Genomic DNA, 22,592 nt, shown 5'->3' with positions numbered 1-22,592 from the left:
GGACACTTTACCTAAGGATTAAACAAGATTGTGTTGCTACCTTGATGACTACCCCACGACTTAGGAATTTGCTACAAGACTTGTACAAGAACAGTAACTCCGCATGATTGACTTTTGAGCAGTACAATTTCAGCAACCATTTATAACAGTGATTGTCTGGATTTTTTTACCTAGCCTACGTCACCCCAGCCGGGTTGGAATTATCACCAGCTGAGCGATTACCTGGACCAAAATGTTGTGTTCCACAGCCCTGAATAAGTCGCGGATCAATTCTCCCTAATGTGATGAAACACGTGTCGGCTGGCTTGTTCTACGTGCATTTATTTTGACAAGGAATGAGAATTTGCCTAGCCTTCTTGCAATTCTATTATGGACTCGGAGGCGAGAATTATGCCTTCTTCCTTCGCTTTATTATTGCACACAGCAGCAAGAAAACAGCAAAACACCTACATTTCCCATGAACACTTGGGAAACAGAAAAATCTCAACATTAGTCCTTCTTTAGTATCCGCACTCCGGCAGCTCCCATTATGCACCGCTGCTGTTTCCTCTACCTCTTTCTTCGCTGCTCAGCAGCAAGTTAAGTGGTTTTTTGCTCTCTCTCCTGGGGTTTGGGGGCTGTGTTGATAGCGTTTTTGGGTGTTTTGACTAGCGCTGACATTTTCTTTTTACACAGACTCCCCTGGTAATCGCGGGACGCTTTCAGCGCTCCTCATGCGATTTTGAGCCCAGTAGCAGCGCGGTGTGGTCCTCTCGCCGTTAGGGGGCGAGCTTTCCTCTCTGAGGCCAGCGCGATTGAGGGACGCTTTTCAAAGCGTTTTTCGCGCGTTTGCCACAGGCAGCTTGTCCCTTGCCACCCGGTTTGACACCCTGTGGGGTTGCAACCTTAGTTTTTTTCCCTGTTTGAACCGCTTGGTTTTATCCCTGTTTGAACCGCTTGTTTTTTTTCCCTGTTTGAACCGCTTGGTAAAAGCCCTCATCCCAAGATGCGTAATTCAGAGGGTCCCCCTCTGGGTACTGGCCTTGCTCCCCCTGCATCATGAGATAAGTTAGGCTCTGCAGGGTATCAGAGTTATGGCACAGCCAATTAAACAAGGACCCTCACAGACACTAATTTCATCCTGAGAGGGAGCCCAGACAATGTGGGGACACGAAGGCACACAATTTTAAGAGACTAGCCCTGGGGACGCAGCAGCCCTCAAATTCACTGGGCACCACCCGGCAAAGCGTCCCACCGGACCAACAGACTGGTGCTTATTGCAACCCCTCAGGGTGTAAACAAGCTGAAATATACAACCCTCACAGGCCGTTCAAACAGGGAAAAAACCTAAGGTTGCAACCCTGCAGGGTGTCAAACCGGGTGGCAAGGGACAAGACAAGCTGCCTGTGGCAAACGCGCGAAAAACGCTTTGAAAAGCGTCCCTCAGTCGCGCTGGCCACAGAGAGGAAAGCTTGCCCCCTAGCGGTGGGAGGACCACACTGCGCTGCTATTGGGCTCAAAATCACGTGAGGAGCGCTAAAAGCGCCCCGCGATTACCAGGGTAGTCTGTGAAAAAGGAAAATGTCAGCGCTAGTCAAAACACCAAAAAATGCTATCAACACAGCCCTCAAACCGCAGGAGAGAGAGCAAAAAACCACTTAACTTGCTGCTGAGCAGCGAAGAAAGAGGAAGAGGAAACAGTAGCGGTGCATGATGGGAGCTGCCGGAGTGCAGATACTAACGAAGGACTAATGTTGAGATTTTTCTGTTTCCCAAGTGTTCATGGGAAATGTAGTTGTTTTGCTGTTTTCTTGCTGCTGTGTGTAATAATAAAGCGAAGGAAGAAGGCATAATCCGAAGCCTACGGTCCTGCCATAGAATTAAAGGATTGAACTATCCACTTATTTCACTTCAAGACTATTCCTTCCACCTGGACATTACTTTTTGCTTCTCATTACAACATTGTTCACATTGACTTGATTTTTTCTTATGTGTGCCTAGGCGTTTGCTTTCTGTTTGTTCAGTGTGGGGTTTCCCATACCACATTAAGGGGTTATAGGGCTTATCCCCTTGCCTGGTCTGCACCATACTGTAATTGTTTTGCAAGATTATACTCCTTTGCGTATAGTAGCTGAGCGCCTGAGATAATCCCTGACCTAAAAACCCTTGTTTTGAAGTGCGATATGCTGCTTTTGGGCATTCAAATATAGGCCATTGCAGTAATCATGATAAGGGCCATGATCACAGTCTTGAGGCCGTTTTCAGTGAGAAAAAACGTAATTCTCCTAATTATTTTGAGTGCCAGCAAGCACGCCAAAATTACCATACTTATTTGGTCACCCAGCTCAAGCTTGTTGTCCACTATCACCCCTAAATTCTTTGCTTTCTTAGAGGGTGTAGGACAGATTCCCAACCCTTCAGGTCTCCAGTTTGGTGTCCACACATGTGGTTTGTTCCCGAACTTAAAGACCTCGGTTTTGCTCGAGTTCAGTTTTAAACAGTTAGCGGACATCCATCCTGAGATGGCCACCATACAGTCGTGAAAATGTGCCCCAGTTTCTTTTTTAGCCCCTTCTCTTAGTGCCAACACTATTTGAGTATCGTCTGCATAGGAAGTAAGTCGGAAACCAAAGGATCTTATCACTCCGGCTAGGGGGGCCACATACCCATTAAAAAGCAACGGGCTGAGAGACGAGCCCTGTGGCGCCCCACATGGAAGGGAAACAGGCTTTGAACTGCAACTATCCAAATCCACAGTTTGCATTCTGTCAGAGAGAAACTGCAGAAGTTTCCAAGCTAGTCCTTTTATCCCCACCTCAGACAGCCGGTCCATCAAAACTTTATGATGGACCGTGTCAAAGGCCGCGGACAGGTCTAGCAGAATTAGCATAGCATTGCCTCCCCTATCCAGGGCCTCCCTGATTTCTTCTGTCGATTTAATTAGGGCTAGCTCAGTGCTGTGCTCTGTTCTAAACCCATATTGGGATGGATCGAGGATGTTGTTAGATTGGAGGAATGCACTGAGTTGGAAGCTCATGGCTTTTTCCGTGGCCTTAGCGGAAAGCGGAAACCGCAATATAGGCCTATAGTTATTAGGGTCTTTTGGGTCGAGGGTCTGTTTCTTCAGTAGGGGAAATATGGAGGCTTTCTTCCACATGCCGGGAAAAATGCCTGAGCTGAATATGGCATTCAACAGCAGTGTAAGTGCTGTCCCAATGACCTCTGAAATTTGTTTCAAAACCGATGCTGGACAGGGATAAGAGGGAGCGCCAGAACGAATGGAACTCAAAAGTTTAATCATATCTTGTATCTCAAGAGGAAGAAATTGGTTTAAGACTGGCATAAGGCTACAGCTATCTGGTCTTACCGGAAGCGGCCGGTCTTCTTCCTTTTGGCCAGCTAAGGTAAAAGAGGAAAAGATGGATTACACCTTCTGTTTACAAAAATCGGCCAGTTTATCGCAGAGTTCAGGGCTGCTTGAATTCTTAGGGACATTATGATTAGCCAATTTCTTAATAGTTTTAAAAAGTTCCTTCGAATTAGATTAAACATGTAAAATTTGCCCCGCAAAAAACTTTTTTTGGGTGTCCAACACTAGCTCATTATCGATATCAAATGCTAGGTCTATATTCTTCCTTATCTGCACTTTTATAGCCTCTCCACCAAGCTCGTTCCAGGGGCTTGCATATTCAATTAAGTGTGATATGCTAGCAGACCAACAGTATAAATAATATCCTAAAGTATGCCAAGCACTGTAGTGATTGGTTTTATGTGAAGTAGAAAAGTTCAAAGACAAGCTGGTGATTACTCAAACAAAACAGTTTTAGAGAAATTACAGGAATCAGTTGATGGGTTCTGATTTGGGGTTTGCTCAGTCTGATAATGCTGGAATTAATGTGATGTCTTCAATGCAAGGTATGAAGATGGGAAATAATCTAGAATTAATGCAAATATTGATATGGTGAAAGCAGCCCTGCTTGTCATTTCTGTATTAAAATCAGGCACTGGAAACGGGACTGTTGACAGAATCCAGCTAGAATCCAGAATGGTTTTGTTCCCAAAGTGCAGCAAAATGTCAATCAGGTGCAGACACAGTATTAGGCCTGGTATCCTTGGTGTGGTTCTCCCCTAACTTTTTTCCTTCCACCCTCCAGTTTTGCCAACTTCATTTTTGCTGGCTATAGGTCTCTCTACACTTTACCACTGCTAACCAGTGCTTGTGCTCGCTTCCTAAAACATGGTAGAATTGGCTTACACCCAACTGGCATATTTAAATCACTTGCAAGTCCCCAGTAAACTAGTACTACATGTGCCCAGGGCCTGTAAATTAAATGCTACTAGTTAGCCAGCAGCACCGATTGTGCCAACCACTTAAATAGCCCTTTAAACATTTCTCATGCCTAGCATTGCAACCTGTGTGTGCAGTTTTTAACCTGCCATGTCAACCTGGCAAAATAAACCTTTTCGCCAAGCGCAAAGCTTTCCTTTTTAATACAAATAAGTCACCCCATAGGGTAGGCCCTGAACCTGGTAGTGAAAAAACTCTTAAATTTGTTTTTATCCTATAGGATAATTTTAGAGTTACCTTATTACATTTAATAAGCTGTAACTTCCAATTCGGAGCAGGCAGACAGGTAGTCCCTGTAACTCCCCTCTGCTGCTCGATGCATCACCCTCAGAACTGACACAACGCCTCTGCTGCGCAGACTTCCCCGAAGCAAGGACTTTGCATCGCCATCACAGCCCATCAGAACTGTCGCTGTGGGACGCATCTCCAAATGAGGATGCTGTCTCGCCCTATGCAGCCCATCGGGACCATCTGTGCGTGACGCATCGCCAAGCAAAAACATCGCCATGAACTTCATAGCTGATCCTGGAACTGCTGCTGAGTGACACATCTCCTTGCCAGACCTTGCATCGCCTCTGCTGTACGATGCATCCTCGACACGTTACACCACATCTCTTTGCATCCAGGATTTAAGGTACTCTTGTTCAACGGGTCTAAGTGGGTCCCTGTAGCTAATCCGTGCTCCATTGTGGTTGACCTGAAATTGTGACTTTATCCAGGTCCGGCGTGACCAGAATAACCACAGTTGGCGCTTTGTGCTTTTTGGCACTATTTTCACTTACATCTATTCTATTTTTCTAATTGGGTGTGGGATTTTTCTTGTGTAGTATTTTCACTTTATTACTGTTTGAAGTGATACATAAATATTTTACACATTGCCTCTAAATGAGGCCTGACTGCTCTGTGACAAGCTACCAGAGGGTTGAACAAAGGTTATTTATGGCTTCACCCTCACAAAGATTTTGGTTTCAGCTTGGATAGGGTTTCACCTCTTCAACCGGTAATCAATTTCCTATACACAGTCATTAGCCCCAGCTCACCCAACTCCTGTACAGAATATTTAAAATCTGTAGCAATTTCGCAGGAATATGCCCACCGGTCCAGTGTTGCAGCAAAACAAGAAAACAAAATGCTTTATAGGCCAGGGCATCAGCAGAATCCATTGATTCTGAGTAAAGATTTTCTTCGGGTTTCTCCAGAAAATAATTCCCAATGACGGTGCCTGAGATAGGAGGAGGACCGCTTACTTGGAGCAGTCTTGGAGGTAGAGCAAAGTGGCCCATACATTGATGGTCAAGTAAATGGAAACCCACTGTTTCTTTCTTGCTAGATAGGGGGCTACTTGCTCTACAGTCCAATCAGTGGAGGTTCCAAACCTACCCTTCTCGGGTATAGAAGTCCAGGTTGTAGGCATCAGTACTAAAAAGATTATATATTAGGTTACAGCAGAAGTTCCTGTTAAAATAGGATCAATAGAAAATAATCACCATTTAATATGTGTGATTTATTGTACACCGGATGGTGTCGCAATTGAAAGCCAAGATGATGATTCTGTTTAAAATGAAATCAGATGACTAGAGAGTTCAGCTGTTGCCAGTTAGAACGTATGAGAGTTATCTCTGGATGTAAGACAGAGAAGTGATATGGGATTTCTTTGGTAAAGGGAAAGGATTGATTAAAAGTCCAAACCTTGTCAGGATGAATGTGAAACCAAATGTACCTTTCCGTAAAACTAAACAGTACAAACTTTCAAGGGAGGCAGATGAAGGAAAGAAACCGGTCGTTGAAAGAATGTTTGAACAGGGAATTCTTCAGAAGTGCTTAGTAGTCCCTGTAACTCCCCTGTGATGAGAATTAAAAAGAACAAGTGGTAAATGAAGAAGTGTGCAGGATTTATGAAAAATAAAGAAAATGGTGGCTCAATGTTGTACAGTGGTACTGAAACGAGCAGTAGTTATATTCCAGACTCCCACAGATGCTAAATGGTATAGAGTCATTGACTTATGTCAACCTTTCTTCTCCGTTTACCTTACATGAAGATAGCAGCATTTATTTTCATGCCAATTTCAAAATAAAATTCTTGCTTGGTGTTGAATCCCCAAGGGGTATACTGAAAGCACTTACATTTTCAGTCACATCCTAAAGAAAGATTTGGAAAATGTGCAGTTGTCTTGTTACTCTGTTTTGGTGCAGTATATAGATGACCAATTGGTGGCATCAAAGACAAAAGAAGATTGTAAACTTGACACATTGCACTGTAGAATAATTTAGCAGACATTGGTCATAAGGGTTCCCCCACAAAAATACAGTACTGATAAAAACGCGATTCCTCTTGGCCATCACATTTTTTAAAAAGCAAGGAAAAGTCTCAAAAGAATGCATTTCTGCAGTTCTGAAAATGAATTAACCCAGAGGGAGGTGAGGATGTCCCTGGGAAACGAGTGGTTATTGTTGTCAGTGGATTCCCAACCTTTTCCCGATTACAAAGCCTTTAGTAAGGTTGACCCACAATGATATCAAAGACCCAATACCATTTGGTGACAAATGTCTAGAGGCTTTCTGGGAAATGGGGGAGAAATTATGAGAAGCACTGGTCCTATAAATGCCTGATTAGAACAATGAGTTTTACCTCTTTTGTAACTAGAAAAGCGGGTGTGCATTATCAGTATTGACCCCAAAACATGGTGGGACTATGAAATCTATAGCCTAATGTTCAGCTGTGCTGGATCGAGTAGCTGTAAGTCTTCCTGGTTGTTTGAAAGTTTTTGCAGGTGGTTGCATTTCAAATGAGAAAAGCGAGGGACTCATGGTGAGACATAAATGAATTTTCCCGTACCCAGACTCAGCATACGACAAACTGTCCATCCTCTTACCAGAAATGAACTAGTCCTTCTGAGAGGTGAAAATATTTCAGTTAAAAAACTTGCAGCCAGATTTATCATAGTGAAATCGACTCGCAAAGGGCCGGATTCTGAGAATCTGGCCCTTTGCAAGCGCAATTTTTGCATTTGGGATTCATCATCCTAAATGCAAAAATCGCAAATTGCGAAATCGCTAAATTGCGAGGAATTGCATTTAAGGAATCTCTATTTGAGATTGCTTAAATGCAATTCATGAACCATTTTAGAATTGCGAAATCGCAATTTTTGGCCGCTATTTACCGCGAAGTCTGACTTTGTGGTAAATAGCGAAAACTTAGAAAAATGCACTTTAGTGCATTTTTTTAAGTTGTATGTTACACACACACGTCCTTTGGACATGTGTGTGCGCAACATCAGTCTACATTTTAATTTTAGGGGTGCTACAGGGTGTCCTTTGGACACCCCTGGCACCCTTTAAATCGCATCCTTATTTGCGATTAGCAAATTGCTAATCGCAAATAAGGAATTACTCCCCATTCATTCCTATGGGTCTTTAGGCCCATAGGAATGAATGGGGAGTCATTCCTTATTTGCGATTAGCAATTTGCTAATCGCAAATAAGGAAGCTGTAGAAATCGCAACTAATATTGCGATTTCTACATGAATCCCGTTTTGCGAGTCTTTATTAGCGATTCCTTAATAATCGCTATTAAGGACTCGCAAAACAGGACAATGATGAATCTGGCTGTTAATTTCCTTAATCCGGCTGTTAATTTCCTTAATCCTCTTACACTGCTTCCGGTTCCAAACAATAACGAACACAAAAACAGGTGTGATGAAGATGGTGATGAGCCAGAACATGACTGCATAATGTCACAGTTATGAGACACATTAAAGAAATTCCTCTTAAAAAAGGCTGATCGGATTTTTTTGTTGATGGTTCTTGTTTAAGAGACAATTGAGGAGCACTGAAGACTGCCTAAGCAGTGAATTACTATTATGAACTTCTTGAAGCCTCATACGTGCTGAATAAAATGTCAGTACAAGTGGAAGAGTTAGTTGCATTAACAAGATCTTTTTGTCTAGCAGAAGACTCAAATGTAATGATTTATACAGCCAGTCAAATGGGCTTGGAGTGGTCCACTACTCTGGGCAACGGAGGCCACAAAGAGGTTAGATGACATCACCTGGAACTTCCATCAGGAACAGTTCTTACATACTTGATTTACCGGAAGCAGTAGAACAGCCAAAGAAATTGCTGTAGTCAGGTGTGTTGCCAACAAGGCTGGAAAAGATATGGTCATGATTGTATTTAAGTATGCAGACCAAGTGGCCAGATACTGTGCACTTAAAAATGTTACTTTGATGCAAGGACTAGAACAAACTTAATCAAATGAAACGTTTGTGGTAAATGCCGAAGATGGGAGTTGTTTCTAAGCAAATCCGATTCAAACTTATTTAAGTGAATTTAGGGGCCTCCAGGTGGAAGCTCTAGGTGATGAAAAAAAAATGGGAAATGTTGGATTACAAAAAGAATTATCAGGATGTTTATATTACTCCTGAATATAAATACTTAATGCTTGACACAATGTTGAATTGCATGGCAATGTATTTTCCTACACAGTCACGTGAAGGGAAAGATGACATGGCCTGTAAATTTACCAAATATTGGTGAAACTCCAAATTCAGAAGTATCAAGGCATGAGGACAGGTGTCCTTATGAATCAGATTGTCAAATCTGAGGGCCCATTCATGAGATTTCAACCTGACGTTATTGAAATGCCAGTGTTGGACTGGTCATCCTTAGAGTTGTCTTCCCCTAACTTTTTGCCAGCTTACCTCCACTTTTTGCTGTGTCTTTTTGTTGGCTTTTAGGACTCTGAGCACTTTACCCCCGCTAACCAAGGTAACATTGATTTTATTTTACTAATTTTCAACCCACACAACATCCCCTCATACAAGGCCCATCATCAATAATGGAAATAATGGGATACAGTGCTTAGAGGCATTGTTCACAGGTAGGCGCGTGCTTACATCGATATCCACATCAGAATAAGCGCCTCATCCTCCCCCTGCGTGCTTACATCGATATCCACATCAGAATAAGCGCCTCATCCTCCCCCTCATGTTAACACTAACACCGCAGCCTGCATCCCAATCCCCAGCCAATACTATGGGGAGCCCATCATGGAACTCCCGCCAGTTTATGCCTCTTCCACCCCCCTCCCGCCTAAACCCCCGCACCAGTGTGCTCTACATACATTAAGCCAGAATGTCCAGTCATCAGCTACATGTTAGGATGCTCCAATATCCCAGTGCGTGTGGGATGCACCTCAATTCTCTCCCTTCCCGAGCTTGTCTCCCCTCTCCAGCAACCACCCAAAGCCTGGCTATAGTCAATGTGCCTCAGCCTGTTCTTGAGGTACTCCTAATGAGTCAGAGTCCGATTCCGGCTCCAGCAAAGTCAACAGTGCCACCAGTGCTTCCCAAGCATGTGCAGGTTTCATCGCCTTTTCATTATTTGCTCTTCTTGCCTGCTGGAGCCTGACCACACTCTCACTTGCTGCGCAGCTCATGAATTCCGTTTTCCACTGCTCTATACTAGGGCCCCGGGGGATTTCCATTTCCTCGTTAATTCCCGTTTGACCAACAGCAACCCCAGATCAATGAATTTACTTGTTACCTTGGTTCGCGTTGTGTGAGGGTACCAGTGCAGTAAGCATGTTCCCATATTGGGTTCTATCTGTCTGTCCGTCACCCCACAGAGGGCCTTGACCACATCCTTCCAGTATGTGCCGAGCTGCAGGCGACTCCACATCATATGAGGGAAGTCTGCGGCAGTCAGGCGACATCTAGGACAACACGCAGAGTCCACGTTAAAGTATTTATTTATCTGTCCTGGGGTTAGGTATGCCCTATGTATGATATGGAAATGGACAAGTTGGAATCTAGCGTTCCGCGTACTCTTCCACACCCTTTCCACCAATTTAGACCAAGTCGATTCAGGTATGCCTTTGCTCAGATCTACCTCCCATTTTTCTCGCAACCGAGCCAGTGGCTGAAGCCCCCCCCCGCAGCTAACCATGGTAACATTGAAGTATACCTTATTGGCATAATTAATTTACCTGCAAGTCCCTTGTTAAGTTGTATACAATATATCCATGGCCCACAAGCTAAATGCCACTAGTGGGCCTGCAGCACTGATTGTGTCACCCATACAAATAACCTTTCAAACCTGTCTCAGGCCTGCCATTGCAAGGGCTAGTTGTGCAGTTTACTGTCACTTCGAATTGGCATTTAAAACCACTTGCCATTCTTTAAAATCACCTTTTATTACACATATGTCACCCCTAAAGTAGGTGCTAGGTAGTCCTATGGGCAGGGTGCTGTCTAACTAAAAGGTAGGACATGTATTTTTAGGTTTTTACATGTGCTGGTAGCGACAACCAGCTAAATTTGTTTTTCACTGCTGGCAGGCTTACTCCTCTCATATGCTAGCATTGGGAATTCCTTAAAGCACTTTTAAGATGTAATTCCTGATTAGAAAGGAGCAGTTAAATCATGTTTAATATCTTTGGTTTAATATCTTTAGTGGTAAAGTTGGGTTTGACATTACGATTTTAGAAAAGCCAGTTTTAAAAAGTGGACATTTCTCTGTACTTAACTTTGCTCTGGGTGCCTGCAGACTCCAATACACGTCTGAGATTGATGACAGCTACACTTTGTGCATTCCCTTTAGACAGCCACAAACACAGGAAGATACGGCTCCTCTGCATTCTGAGCACTCATCTACATTCTGATGGGTCTTCCTGGGCAGAGAGGAATAGTAGGGGCTGACACTTAAACTTCAATAGGTAGTGTCCTGTCCACACACAAAGCACTGATTTACCCCAACAGATAGTCTGGCAGACAGGACTAGGTTGAAAGGGATCCTTGTGCACTTCAGATAATACCTTTGAAGTCACCCGCTAAATCAAAGGCACTTTTGGGTTTAAGTACTGGGGCTCTAACCCTACCAAATCAGTACACTACTGGACCTGGGAAGACCTCTGCTGGACTAAAGACTGCTGTGCTGTAAGAATTGCGACTTTGACTTGACTGACTGTTCTGAGGAACTACTTTTCTTCTTTGAAGAGCTGCCGTGCTGCCTGCTGATGTCTGCCCTGCTTAGGACAAGGACTGGACACATCTCACTTGAACCAAGAGTGACTCCAAGGGTTTCTTGCTGGCTTGCCTCCTGTTTTCTGAAGGTTTTAGGACAAAAAAGAAGTCCTGCAATCCTGCTTGTGCTGCTGGAGTGCCATCTGTTAGTTCTCCCCTTGCCTGATGTGCCTGTTCTGGCCCTCAAAAGGGGGTTATGTTGCTGATTTCTGAAAAAAACAACGCATTGCCCGACTGTGTGAGAAATTCCGCTGCATCGCCTTTCGATGCGGACGCAGAGGCTGCACAACGACAGTGGATCCACAGCCTGTGTGACTCAACGAAGACGTATCGCACAGCTCGAAGACAATGCATTGCCTTCAGTTCAATGGAGCTCGAGGACGATGCTGGACCCCATTTGCGCTGCCTGACGGCGATCCAGTAGGCTCTCGACGTCGATGCTTGCTCCAGTCAAGGTATTTCTTCAGCGGGACCTGTTGCGGTCGGCCTGAATTGTGGATGTGTACCGGTCCTTTGCAAACTCAAGTAACCTTTTGACCACTAGTAACTTCTAAGCACTATTTTTGCATAAATTCTCTGAAAACAAATTTGTATCTCAACTTCTACTAATTGGATTTTTGTCTATTTGGGTTTGTTTTACTCAGTTAAATGTTGTCTATTTTTCTATACCTGTGTGGAGTCTTTTTGTGGTGTTTTCATTGTGTACTCTGTGTGTGTTGCACATATACTTTACACATTGCCTCATAAGTTAATCCTGTCTGCTCTGTGCCAAGCTACCAGAGAGTGAGCACAGTTTCATTTAAAATGTGTATCTAACTTACCCTGACTAGGATTGTAGTCCCTACTTGGACAGGGTGCAAGCCTCTGCCAACTAGAGATACAGTTTCTAAGAGCAAGTTTACAATGGTCTTAAATACATTCATGTGATTGTCTGCTCATTCTACAAATGGGCCGAGGCATATCCCACTTGGAGATTGGACAGCTTACAGTTAGCAAACTCTAGTTAAGGGAATTAAATCAGAGACTTTTTCTTGGAGACTTCTATTGAGACAGAGTTTGGTTCCCATTCCAAAATTGAGATTTTGCAATTTATTTGTACAATCTTTTCAAACTGATCAAAGGTCAATTGTAGTTATAATCCTTAATCTTCTGGAATAGTTGAGAGCTTGAATGATGGCCAAAGAATGTGTATCTACTATAATGAAGTGGTCTGAAACCCTTCCTCTTGTCCTAATGAGTACACGAAGTACCCCAGACAGAAAGACTAGTCACTCGCCCCCTGAAGTGTTAATGGTCAGAGAAATGCTTACACTCCTTCAGCTAAGCTTATTGAAATAACTGATTATATTGTTCTAGAGGTCTCGCAGATATGATGAAATCAGTTTCTCATCAGGAGAATTTGGCAACAAATTCAACCAAAGAAAAAAAGTGTCAATTCCTGAATCCTGGTAATTTGGTGTTCATCAAGAGCATGTTCACAGGAACTGCTTGAAAGAATGATGGCATTGTCAGTTGCTGTGAAGTGTGCTGGAGTTCCACAGTGGATCCACGCTGCTCCAACGAAGAGAGTGAAGGCGGTAGATGAAGAAATGGTGATACCAACCACTGATTCACAGAGTCTAGCTCAAGTTTGCAGCGTGGATCCAGGGGGGATTTAAACTTTTTTGAAATGGAACTGATGAAATGGTTAAGGCAATAATGCACAAGCATTTTTTCTGATGAGACGGAGGATCCTGGGAAAGGTACCGGTAGCTGTGGCAAGCTTTAGGTTCAGGACCAGAGTAAAGAGCTGTTACAAAGTCAAAGTCCTGAGTGGCAGCAAGAAGCCGTAGTATCAGATCAGACCAGTGAACCCCCAGAGGAAGAAAACAGTACACAGTGAATCATGTTACTGAAGAGGACTAAAGTTCAAGGCCATCAGTGAGTGGAGACTATTAAGCAGCAATCACAAGTGAAAATGCAAGAGTTGAAACCATAAAGACACTAAAGAAAACCTGTAAAGAAAAGCAGTAGCAGAAAGAGGACTTAAGCCAATCAAGAAATGCATGAGGTGACTGAAATTGATCCAAAGAATAGTGAAAGTGAATCAGAAGCTGCTAAACCAGCAAGAAAAAGAATCCAAACAGAAAGTATGCTTCACTTGAATGGGCATATCTAGCATCTATATATGATGACGAATAAGAGTCAGATCCTGAGACCTACAGTACAATACATTGTTGCCAATACGTCTTTGAAAGCTGACCAGGAGAAAAATAAACAGCTCACAAGAGACTGTTGTAAATTAGCTTAAACTGTGAAAGAATATCATGAAAATCCAGACAAAGAAAAAAAAGATATTTAGTCTGAATTAACTGAACTAGAGAACATAACAACTTACTTTTGAAGCTTTTCTTGATTATTATTTCAAAGAAAAAGAAGAGGAAGAAAAATACTGTTAATGTTTTACAGAAACCTTTTGATAACTTTTGGAGTTCCACATTCCTTTTTGTTTTTGATCTTAATAGAAAATGGCATGTAGGAAATGTTTCAAAATTCTTGGTTTAATCCCTTTGATAATAATACTAATAATCTTAGTTGGCTTGTTGTTGTAGGTCTTTTCTCTGGTGGGATAGGAGTCTACCGAAGTTTAATTAACCAAAGTACATCATGATGCTAAATCTAATACATTTACACAAACGGAAAGCTTAGTTAGTGGATTTCATGGTGATATCTATATTAAACTGTTCAGTGAAAATATGGATATTATGCGTTGGTCAAGGATTGTTTTGTGTGTAACTTTCTTAGGTCCTCTGTAGATAAAGGCACAACCTACCTACAACTCCCAACCAATGTCTTATGGTCTTTCTTGCAATGTATTTGTTAGTACTGTTCACAAACATGAATTTCTATCTCCTTATTAGTTGGATTTCAATATCTCGCTGGAGGATTTACACATCTCTTTAGATGTCAAAACAGGTTGAAATATGTAAAATTTCTAAATACATATGCACAAATGAAGCAGGAAACTGATAAAACTAACCAGGAGTATGTGTGAAGTTTAAGTAATGAACACGTGGAGTTTGTTAGACAATACAAGAATAGAAGAGGAACAATTGTGAGAGATTGGATAGATGAGAATATGATAAAAGAGAAGATTAAGGCTAAAGAAGAATTTAGATTGTCAAATTTGCATTCAAGATTGAGAATGGAGCATAAGAGAAAGGGTGAATTATGTATGGTGAGCTGTGAACCTATTGGAGTTAGGTAAATTGAATGTGAAAGAAATTATGTTGTTAGTGGGGATTTCTTGGCTGAAGAATAATCAATTCTGAGAGGGATTCATGTGTGTGGTACCACTGCTTATTTCAACCTGCCATGAAACTGGGTGGGTTCATGTTATCCTGCTTTGGTGTTTCCAATAGTTCATCACATGAGTGGAGTGAGCAATACTGTTGGTTTGAAGAGGGTGAAATGTGCATTGGACAGATAGTTCTAGATATATTAGAAGCTTTCATTTCTTCTATAGGTGTGCCTATGAATGTTATGAAATTATCAATTTGTCTGTGCTTGTGGACTGGCTTGCTTCTAATATAGCTGAAGCCTTAACCCAGAATAATTCTGAGTTAACTGCTATGGGGTTGATGATTATGCAATACCGCTTACTGCCAGATATCCTTCTTGCGAAGCAGGGTCGTGTTTTCAGGATACTGAAAGTTAAAGATTGCTGCATCTTCATACCTGCTAACAGTAGGGTTGTGAATGTATATGTGAGTAACTTGACTAACATCTCTTGTGAATTCCGAGCTTCAAAATGGCATGGTGTGTGGGAAGCAGTCAATTACTGTTTAATGAGACTGGAAAGGGGTTTAGTAAGGTTGACAAGTGGCTTGATAGTCTGGGAGATTGTGCGCTAATACTAATCTCAATCCCTCTAATAACTGCAATGATTTGCGCAGTTGTCTTGCTTCTCTTGTTTAAATCCTCAAAGTTCTTGTTACTAAAAATGTAGGTTTAAAGGCAAAAGAAAATTGTCATAGAAGAAGAAAAGAAAAGAGTTTGAGATAAAGAATGCCAAGGATTGTGTTTACAACAAGCTAACGTTGATGGAAGAATAAACTGGAAAGAAGCACAAATTTATTCAGACTGTATTAGAATTGCGAATTATGTCCACATTTACAAAGTCTCATAACCTCTAAGCTCACAGGCTAGTTCAAGATCTCCTATATCAGACTATGCTTTGCAGGTCATTCACATGCCATTCACTCTGCTCTTTGCAGTCTCACTCTTTTGTCCCCTCAAGCTTACCAACTGTGGTTCTAGGGGCTTCTAAGATCCTTTCCTTATCAGTCCCATGGTTCTGAATCACCTCCCTCACAGCCTTCTTAGGCTCATCCATGTATCTTTCATGCCTGTTAAACCTTCTAGTCTTGTTCTCTCCATTACCTTGAGAAGCACATTTGTATGTTCTTGTGTCTATCAATCTACCCATGCTTATCAGTCGCCTCACGACCCATACTCTACAGCTTCATATCTCATAGTCCCTTATTTCTCTTAGCTCTTTGTATTTCTGAGATAACCCTTTTGTATCCGAGTTCCCTCAGCTATTTGTGTACCCTGCCCACAACCCCTCCGCTATTCTCATCAGCCTCTAATTACTCTCAACTCTCCATTCCCCTCAAATCTTGATTTCCTCTGGTGGAATCAACCCTCCAGGGTCTTTATCTCTTCTTACAACTCAGAACACCCTCTCTTTCTTGCCCCTCACAAAATTAGCAGGTTCTTCCCCAGGTCCATGATTGGTAGACTGCCTCCCCAGTGTCCTGACTCCATTCCTCTACCTGCCCCTAAACTAACAAGACTGTCACACTCACTCGTTCTCTAAATGTCACTCTTTCACTTACTCTTACTAACAGACTCACTTTCACTCAGAGTCAGACAAACACTCTATTTTGAGCATGCACGCATGTGCACAACATTTCGCAGATGGTGGCCACTGATGGTTGAAGTTCCATCAATGGGAAATCTGGAGTCACGCTTTGAGTGTGATTGAGAAGGCAGGCCCTTGGCTGTCAATCACACTATGTGCAACCTTTCACAGGAGCGCTGACAGGCAGCGAGTCGTAAGAGAACTGAGCCTGAAGAATGAAGAGGTTGGAGACGTGCTTACATGTCCATCTCAATTTAAAAAATAGCACTGCCTGTCATTGCTCTAAATACACTAACTATGCATGAAAGTCTGGGCGAGTCTGCAAAGACATGCTCAGTTTTGTGCATGCTTTTCTCCAGTCAGTTTGGCAATCTAGAACTACGGGTCACTGCTTCAGACTGTCAGAATGATAGGCGAAAACAATGCAGGAGCATGCCTGAAATCTCAAATCAGTGAGAATATTGGACGTTTTTCCTTGCATGTGGCAATCTGCAACTAGGTTCAAGATGATGAGTTCTCGAAGTAATAAAAAACAGTTAACGGAAAAAGCCACCAAACATGGCTCTTTAACTAGACTTGGGGGTACATAGGAAGAGGTGCATATCTTTCAATTTTGAAAGACAAATCATAGTGATCACCTACCAAATTATCAGTTTTAGCATTTTCATACAGGCTCATCTAGGGGCACATCACTGGTGTCTCCCCACTCCACCCTCCTCCCACAATATGCAAAACGTGGTTACAGATGGTGTGGGGAGCACATACAATACACGTTTCTGCTGTTATGAAAAAGCTCCAATCAGCCAGGCTGCCATGTTTAATATGTGCCAAGAAACTGCTGTGGCATCGCTGATGGAGCAATTAGGAAGGCCAAAGGCAGACACAATGGCGACTGTCATCTATGGTTCACCACAAACTGCAAATATTCTGTTTCCAGTAAAAGAAGACCTGGAAAGGGTGTGGGAGGTCAGAGAGGCACTGATTAAATTGTCCACTGTTGAAGATACAATCGGATTTAGAATAAAATAATGACTGTATTAAATCTTTAGACTCACCTCATCACCTGGTTTGAAATAGCCAACATCTAATCCACATTCCATGATCACACCAGAGAGATCGCGTCCCAGAACAAGAGGAAATTCACCACCCTTACTAGACATGTTAAGTGGATCGCGTGTCATCTTCAAAGAAGCTGCTCCATAGCCACCTGAAATCGTAGAAGTAATTGAACTTGTCAAACAAGAAAAAGGCTTCAATATGTATTATATTTACTTCAGAAAAACTCTAAATAATAGATTATGATCACCTGAATAACTTTTCAAAAACAAACTGTAAGTTCATGAAAGAAAAGTGTCCACCTTCCACTCCTGACAAATCTTATGAGAGTCACTCTGAATACCCATTCATCAATGGGTCCTTCAGCCCAGTATGCGTGAGCTTCAGCGGCCTAAGGACTGAAGACAGCATTTTTTTCATATTGATTCTTGTCATTTATGGTCAAATAGCATAGGTCAGGTACTTGTGAGCTTCAACGCTTCAGAACTTTAACTCGTGTTGAAGAAAGAAAGCAAGTAGCACACAAAGATTGGTACAGGGACTTAGGATAAAACTCATCTAATACATTACAATTGATACGAAATACTATTTTAATGTAACCAGACAACAACACAATCATATGGCTGTAGATTCATAAATCTATGAGAAATATCTAATCAATGGAGCTGTTTGTAGGATGTTTTGCAACCAAGTGTAGCGTGCTTATTAAGAGGCAATACATCCCAATATCTCTGCACATAGCCTGCTCTACCTTTTAAATCCATTGTTATCTTTGCTACTTATCACTCACTGGCATGTTATGTAATCACAACTCAAGAAACAAGACTGCCGTATGAATCACTGCTCACAACACAAATCCATTAAGGTCACAAGACTGATCTTCGTATTCTCATTCTCAACATCGTATTCCAAAATGTTGATATGTTGATATGATGCAGGTAACATTTTGCAGACAGCTACAGATCATTTACCATCCTTAAGAAACGGGAACTTAGAGTACTTTATGTAGGATTTGATCAATTAAAAATCACGGGCTTTGTGGTGCAAAAATAAAACCTGCAATTTATGTGTACTTTGTACACATCGAATACACTTTGCGACACATACCGACTGAAAAGGAGATGGGGTTGTATCCAATATATCAATGGTTTGTGACAGCATTTGAAACTGCAAAACATTTATCAGTAAGAGTGACCTGACAGTGGTGATAACACATTTACAAAATGTCTAAGTGGATCAGCTTTCACCTTGTCAATGGTTGTGGTCTTTTCAGGGAGCAAATAGTGGTCCATGGAACTACTGTGCCTCTTTCCACCCTCAAAGTCATTCACTACATATCAACTTTTTCTTTTAAAGCAGTCCCTGACTTTTTGTCGTTGGTCTTAGAATCTGACCAAGTAGACCTAACGATTTTAGAAATCTTGGGTGACACCTCTATCCTCTACTGACATGCAGCTTTCTTGAAGGAAAAGCATTAATGCTGAATTTATGGTGATGGATTCAGGAGGTGGGCACCGCCACTTCTTTTTATAGACAAGAAAGCATTTATCATCATTAGACTTTGACCTGAAGCAAAACAGCGAAAGAAAGAGGAAACAAATGATATGAAAAGAATTATGAAAGTAAAAAAACTGGACTGAGAAAGAAATCGCAATAGCTAAAGAAGCAAAATGTTTAGGGTGCTGGAAAAAAGAGACACAAGGTGGAATCAACATTAAAAACAGTCTTGCTATTCAACAAAATCTGTGATGGCCTTCCAACAAAACACTTCAGGATCCATCAATTATTGTTTTCAGCACAAATAATCCACTAAAAACAGAAGTATGTGAGTGGGAGAAGAATTACGGTGTACTACCAGAATATGAAGTCTTAAATACATTTACTACAAAAATATCAAGGCCAAAATATTAACTACAAAAATATTGTTGAGGTAAGTGTCATAGATTTACTATACTTAAAGTCACATATGTGTACCTTGACGATACATATATATTCAAGGTACCTAGATGTGGAGTTAAGAATGTTAAATATATACTTACCTAAATATACTTACCATCACAATATTTTGGTAGTTTACGTTCTGGCTATGATATTTTTTGCAGCACGATATTTTGGGCTCAATATCCTGATATACAACCAGTATTACACAATGTTTACACAGCACATGCTAGGAGTTTAATGCCCTCAATTCGGAGTAGGGTGGAAAGGGTAGGATATTCACTGCACCCAGTAAATACAAATACCCCTTGGTGAGATATTTACTGGTTGCTGTAAATGCCTCCCATTCTAATTTTTTTTAACGCAGAAATGAGGCATTGCATGCAGCATGAATATTTAACATGCCGAATTCCAAATGCTTTGGCCTTTTCTCTTGCCTTTTTTCCCCAAAGAATTTTAGAAGGTTTTACCTGCTAAAATCAGCTACAGAAAAACATTAGGGGACAATAATTATTGACCAGCTACCAATTCTGGTGTCAGTGCGAACTTCTGTTTGTGGAAGATTAGGCATCTAACCCCCTGTTCTTAATAATGGACTAAGAATTTTATTCACTCATGAAAATACAGCAAGTCAAAGCCACTGATGGCAAATATATGATAGCCGAAATTTGCATTAATGATTAAAACACTTGGATCTTAAATGTCTATAATCAGTATAATAACTCTTCCATGATAAAATCCAATTTGAAATGAAAGTTAATGTCATGCAGTAGAGCTAGAATCATTTTAGTGGATGTGTACTTTATTACCTACTAAACAAATAGCTATCAAGTCAAGATGGAAGCCAGAAGGATAGAGGTGAAACAAAAACATAATAGATTTGGTGGGCTTGAAAGATACTCAGAGGCTGGTAAACCCAGCTGAGCATGGGGTGTGGCCTGGTGCCGCAAGATGATGTACGCCTTCTAGGGAAGATCTTGCAGAATCCCGGGGATCTGATTTCATCTGGCTCGGTCCATCGGGGTTCGATGCCTCCAGACTAGTCAGTGGAGTGGCAGAGTGCATCTGCAATTGCAGCGACATTTGAGAGCTGAGATGGCAAGTCAGGGGGGAAAAAATGCAAGCTGCGACCTCTGTAGCAAGGGGAAAACAGGTAGGCTATCGGGCTGGGAGTGAACTGGTGCAAAACTTGCCTGTTCCCGTTCTGCCATATGTGTTCACCACATACCCTGGCGGTGGCAACTAATGATCTCAAGTGGGAAACGCTCACCTTCTGTTATCTAGGAATTAACATATACCACTTCATGCAAGACATGATAGAGGGCATCATGAGAGCTATATTTTCAGTGTGGCCGCAAGTCATTTTCTGGTATTCCCTCCCCCTCACAGTTCAGGGTCAAATAGCCCTCTCCACGATGGCAATGTTATCCAGGCTATTATATTGCTAATTTGCTGGCATCAATTCCCCGTAGAACATTTAGACCATTGGACACGATGTTATGTAACTTAATATGGAAGGGGAAGGCGCAGAGTAGTTTTGCATAAACTACATAGCACGGGCGGTGGGGGGTCCAGTGTTCAATCACTTTTACCTAGCGGCAGGACTTCAATGGCCAACAAGGTGGCTTGGCGGACCGAACTTGCAGGAGATGTGTGGACAAGGAGGGGGCAGAGCAGAGAGTCTTGTAAGAGAACTGTTCCTCCCAGGGTCGTCATTACGTTCTAATGCTAACAACCTAATGAGAGCTGTGCACAGATGCTATTGTGGGGGTCTATGGGCCTCCTCAGATGATTCTCCCTAAGCATCAGGTATCCCTCTGTGCTCAATGACCGTCTTTAGGCAGGTCGTGGACCACAAGGGTGCGGAACCCTGGGACTCGGCAAGAATAGAGTCCCGTAAGAATTTATTTCAGGATGAGGCACTGCTGCCATTTGACAATCTTACGGAGTAGAGGGGCCTGCAAGTGGGACAATGCCTAGTACATAGACAATTGCTAGCGCCAGTGGAGCAACTATGTGGTGCAAAATCCCTCAGATTCAGCCAACTAACCCCTGATGCAAACACTTAACACAATGGGCAGCAGGCGATGACTTATCTAGCCTAGCTGGACAAGGCCCTTTCGCAAATAAATCAGGGCGCCTTATAATTGCTTTAGCAGGCCAAGGAACACAACCTTGGTTACCTACTAACTCAGAAAGAATGGAGTAGTGCAATTGCCTACACCACAAGTTTTCAAGCAATGAAAGCTTTCAGACTATACAGTTTAATGTGTTACAGTTTAATGAGCATATCTTTAACCTGCCAAACTGCATAAGATATATTCACTTGTGTAAGCGGACTGCCCCTGTATCAATGCCTCTACGGCGTACATGATTCCTATATTTTGGGACTGCTCACTGGCCCGTACATTCTAGTCATAGATCTACTCATCTCTTGCAGGCACTACTGGCTGTCAAGACTTGGACTGCGTAGCTGGTTGCAAACTGGAACTGTGTAGGCGGGGAAGGGGCGCTATTGTACGTTTAATCAACCTAGACTTGCTAAAAGCCGGAAGGGTAATGTGTTATAAAGCTTCAGCATTGTCTAGTGTAGAGTGTTGATGGGGCATGTTCCTATGATGGGTCCGGTGGAATCTGTTGCGCTCAACTGTGACAAAGCGAGGGCTGAGGAAACGCCTAATTGTGACGGAGTGGGACGAATTGTCCGCCACACTCCATAGAGATCCGGAGGTTACGCTGGACCCGCCTGAATGAGACACAATGTTAACGCACCAGACTCATGCCATATACCACTGACATGTTACCCAACCCATGGACATGATGCTCCTCCATTGCGCGATTACACATGGATACACAGTGCACAGTGTTGAAACGCCCCCTCTTATTTGTGATACACAGGTATAGTCACACTGTAACGCATTCATCCAAAATCGCTGCACAGAAACAGGTTCACAGTTTAGCACAATTTTCTTATTGTTCCACTTGTTCAATCTCCTTTCTCACTCGCCTAAAGAGTCAGCGAGTTTTAGCAACTTCTAACACTGGTAGCTGAGGTAAAAGATACATTGAACTCTCTGTCATATGATATTATACGTGTAATGTGCCTCTTAGGTACAAATATGCAATAAATAAAGATTATTTTTTTTAAACCAACGGAGCATGACTATACCTTTTATTCAGGAGCCCATGAATGTTCTTAAGAATAGATATAGCTTCGTTTAGCAAACAGATTTTCTAAGAACTATTTTACATGGGCCATGGCTCTCTTTAGATAGCTGCAAATGCTGGCTAAGACGGGGGTTGCCTTACCAAATAGGATAGTTTTGCATAAATACACTGAATT

The 22,592-nt window shown here is 42.2% G+C and overlaps 1 protein-coding gene across 1 annotated transcript in view; it reads right to left on the bottom strand.

The window, feature by feature from the left end:
• The window catches only part of RTN4IP1 (reticulon 4 interacting protein 1), a 226,823-nt gene that overhangs the window by 180,044 nt on the left and 24,187 nt on the right, over positions 1 to 22,592 (bottom strand). The window contains exon 3 of the mRNA XM_078648428.1: positions 17,311 to 17,462. Coding sequence (XP_078504554.1) covers positions 17,311 to 17,462 — 152 coding nt within the window. The remainder of the gene's footprint in view (positions 1 to 17,310; positions 17,463 to 22,592) is intronic.

Source organism: Lissotriton helveticus, chromosome 6 (genome assembly GCF_964261635.1).
Source record: "Lissotriton helveticus chromosome 6, aLisHel1.1, whole genome shotgun sequence".
Lineage (NCBI taxonomy): Eukaryota > Metazoa > Chordata > Amphibia > Caudata > Salamandridae > Lissotriton > Lissotriton helveticus.
Note: the sequence above shows the minus strand (reverse complement) of the source record. Positions and strands in the feature narration are given on the sequence as shown.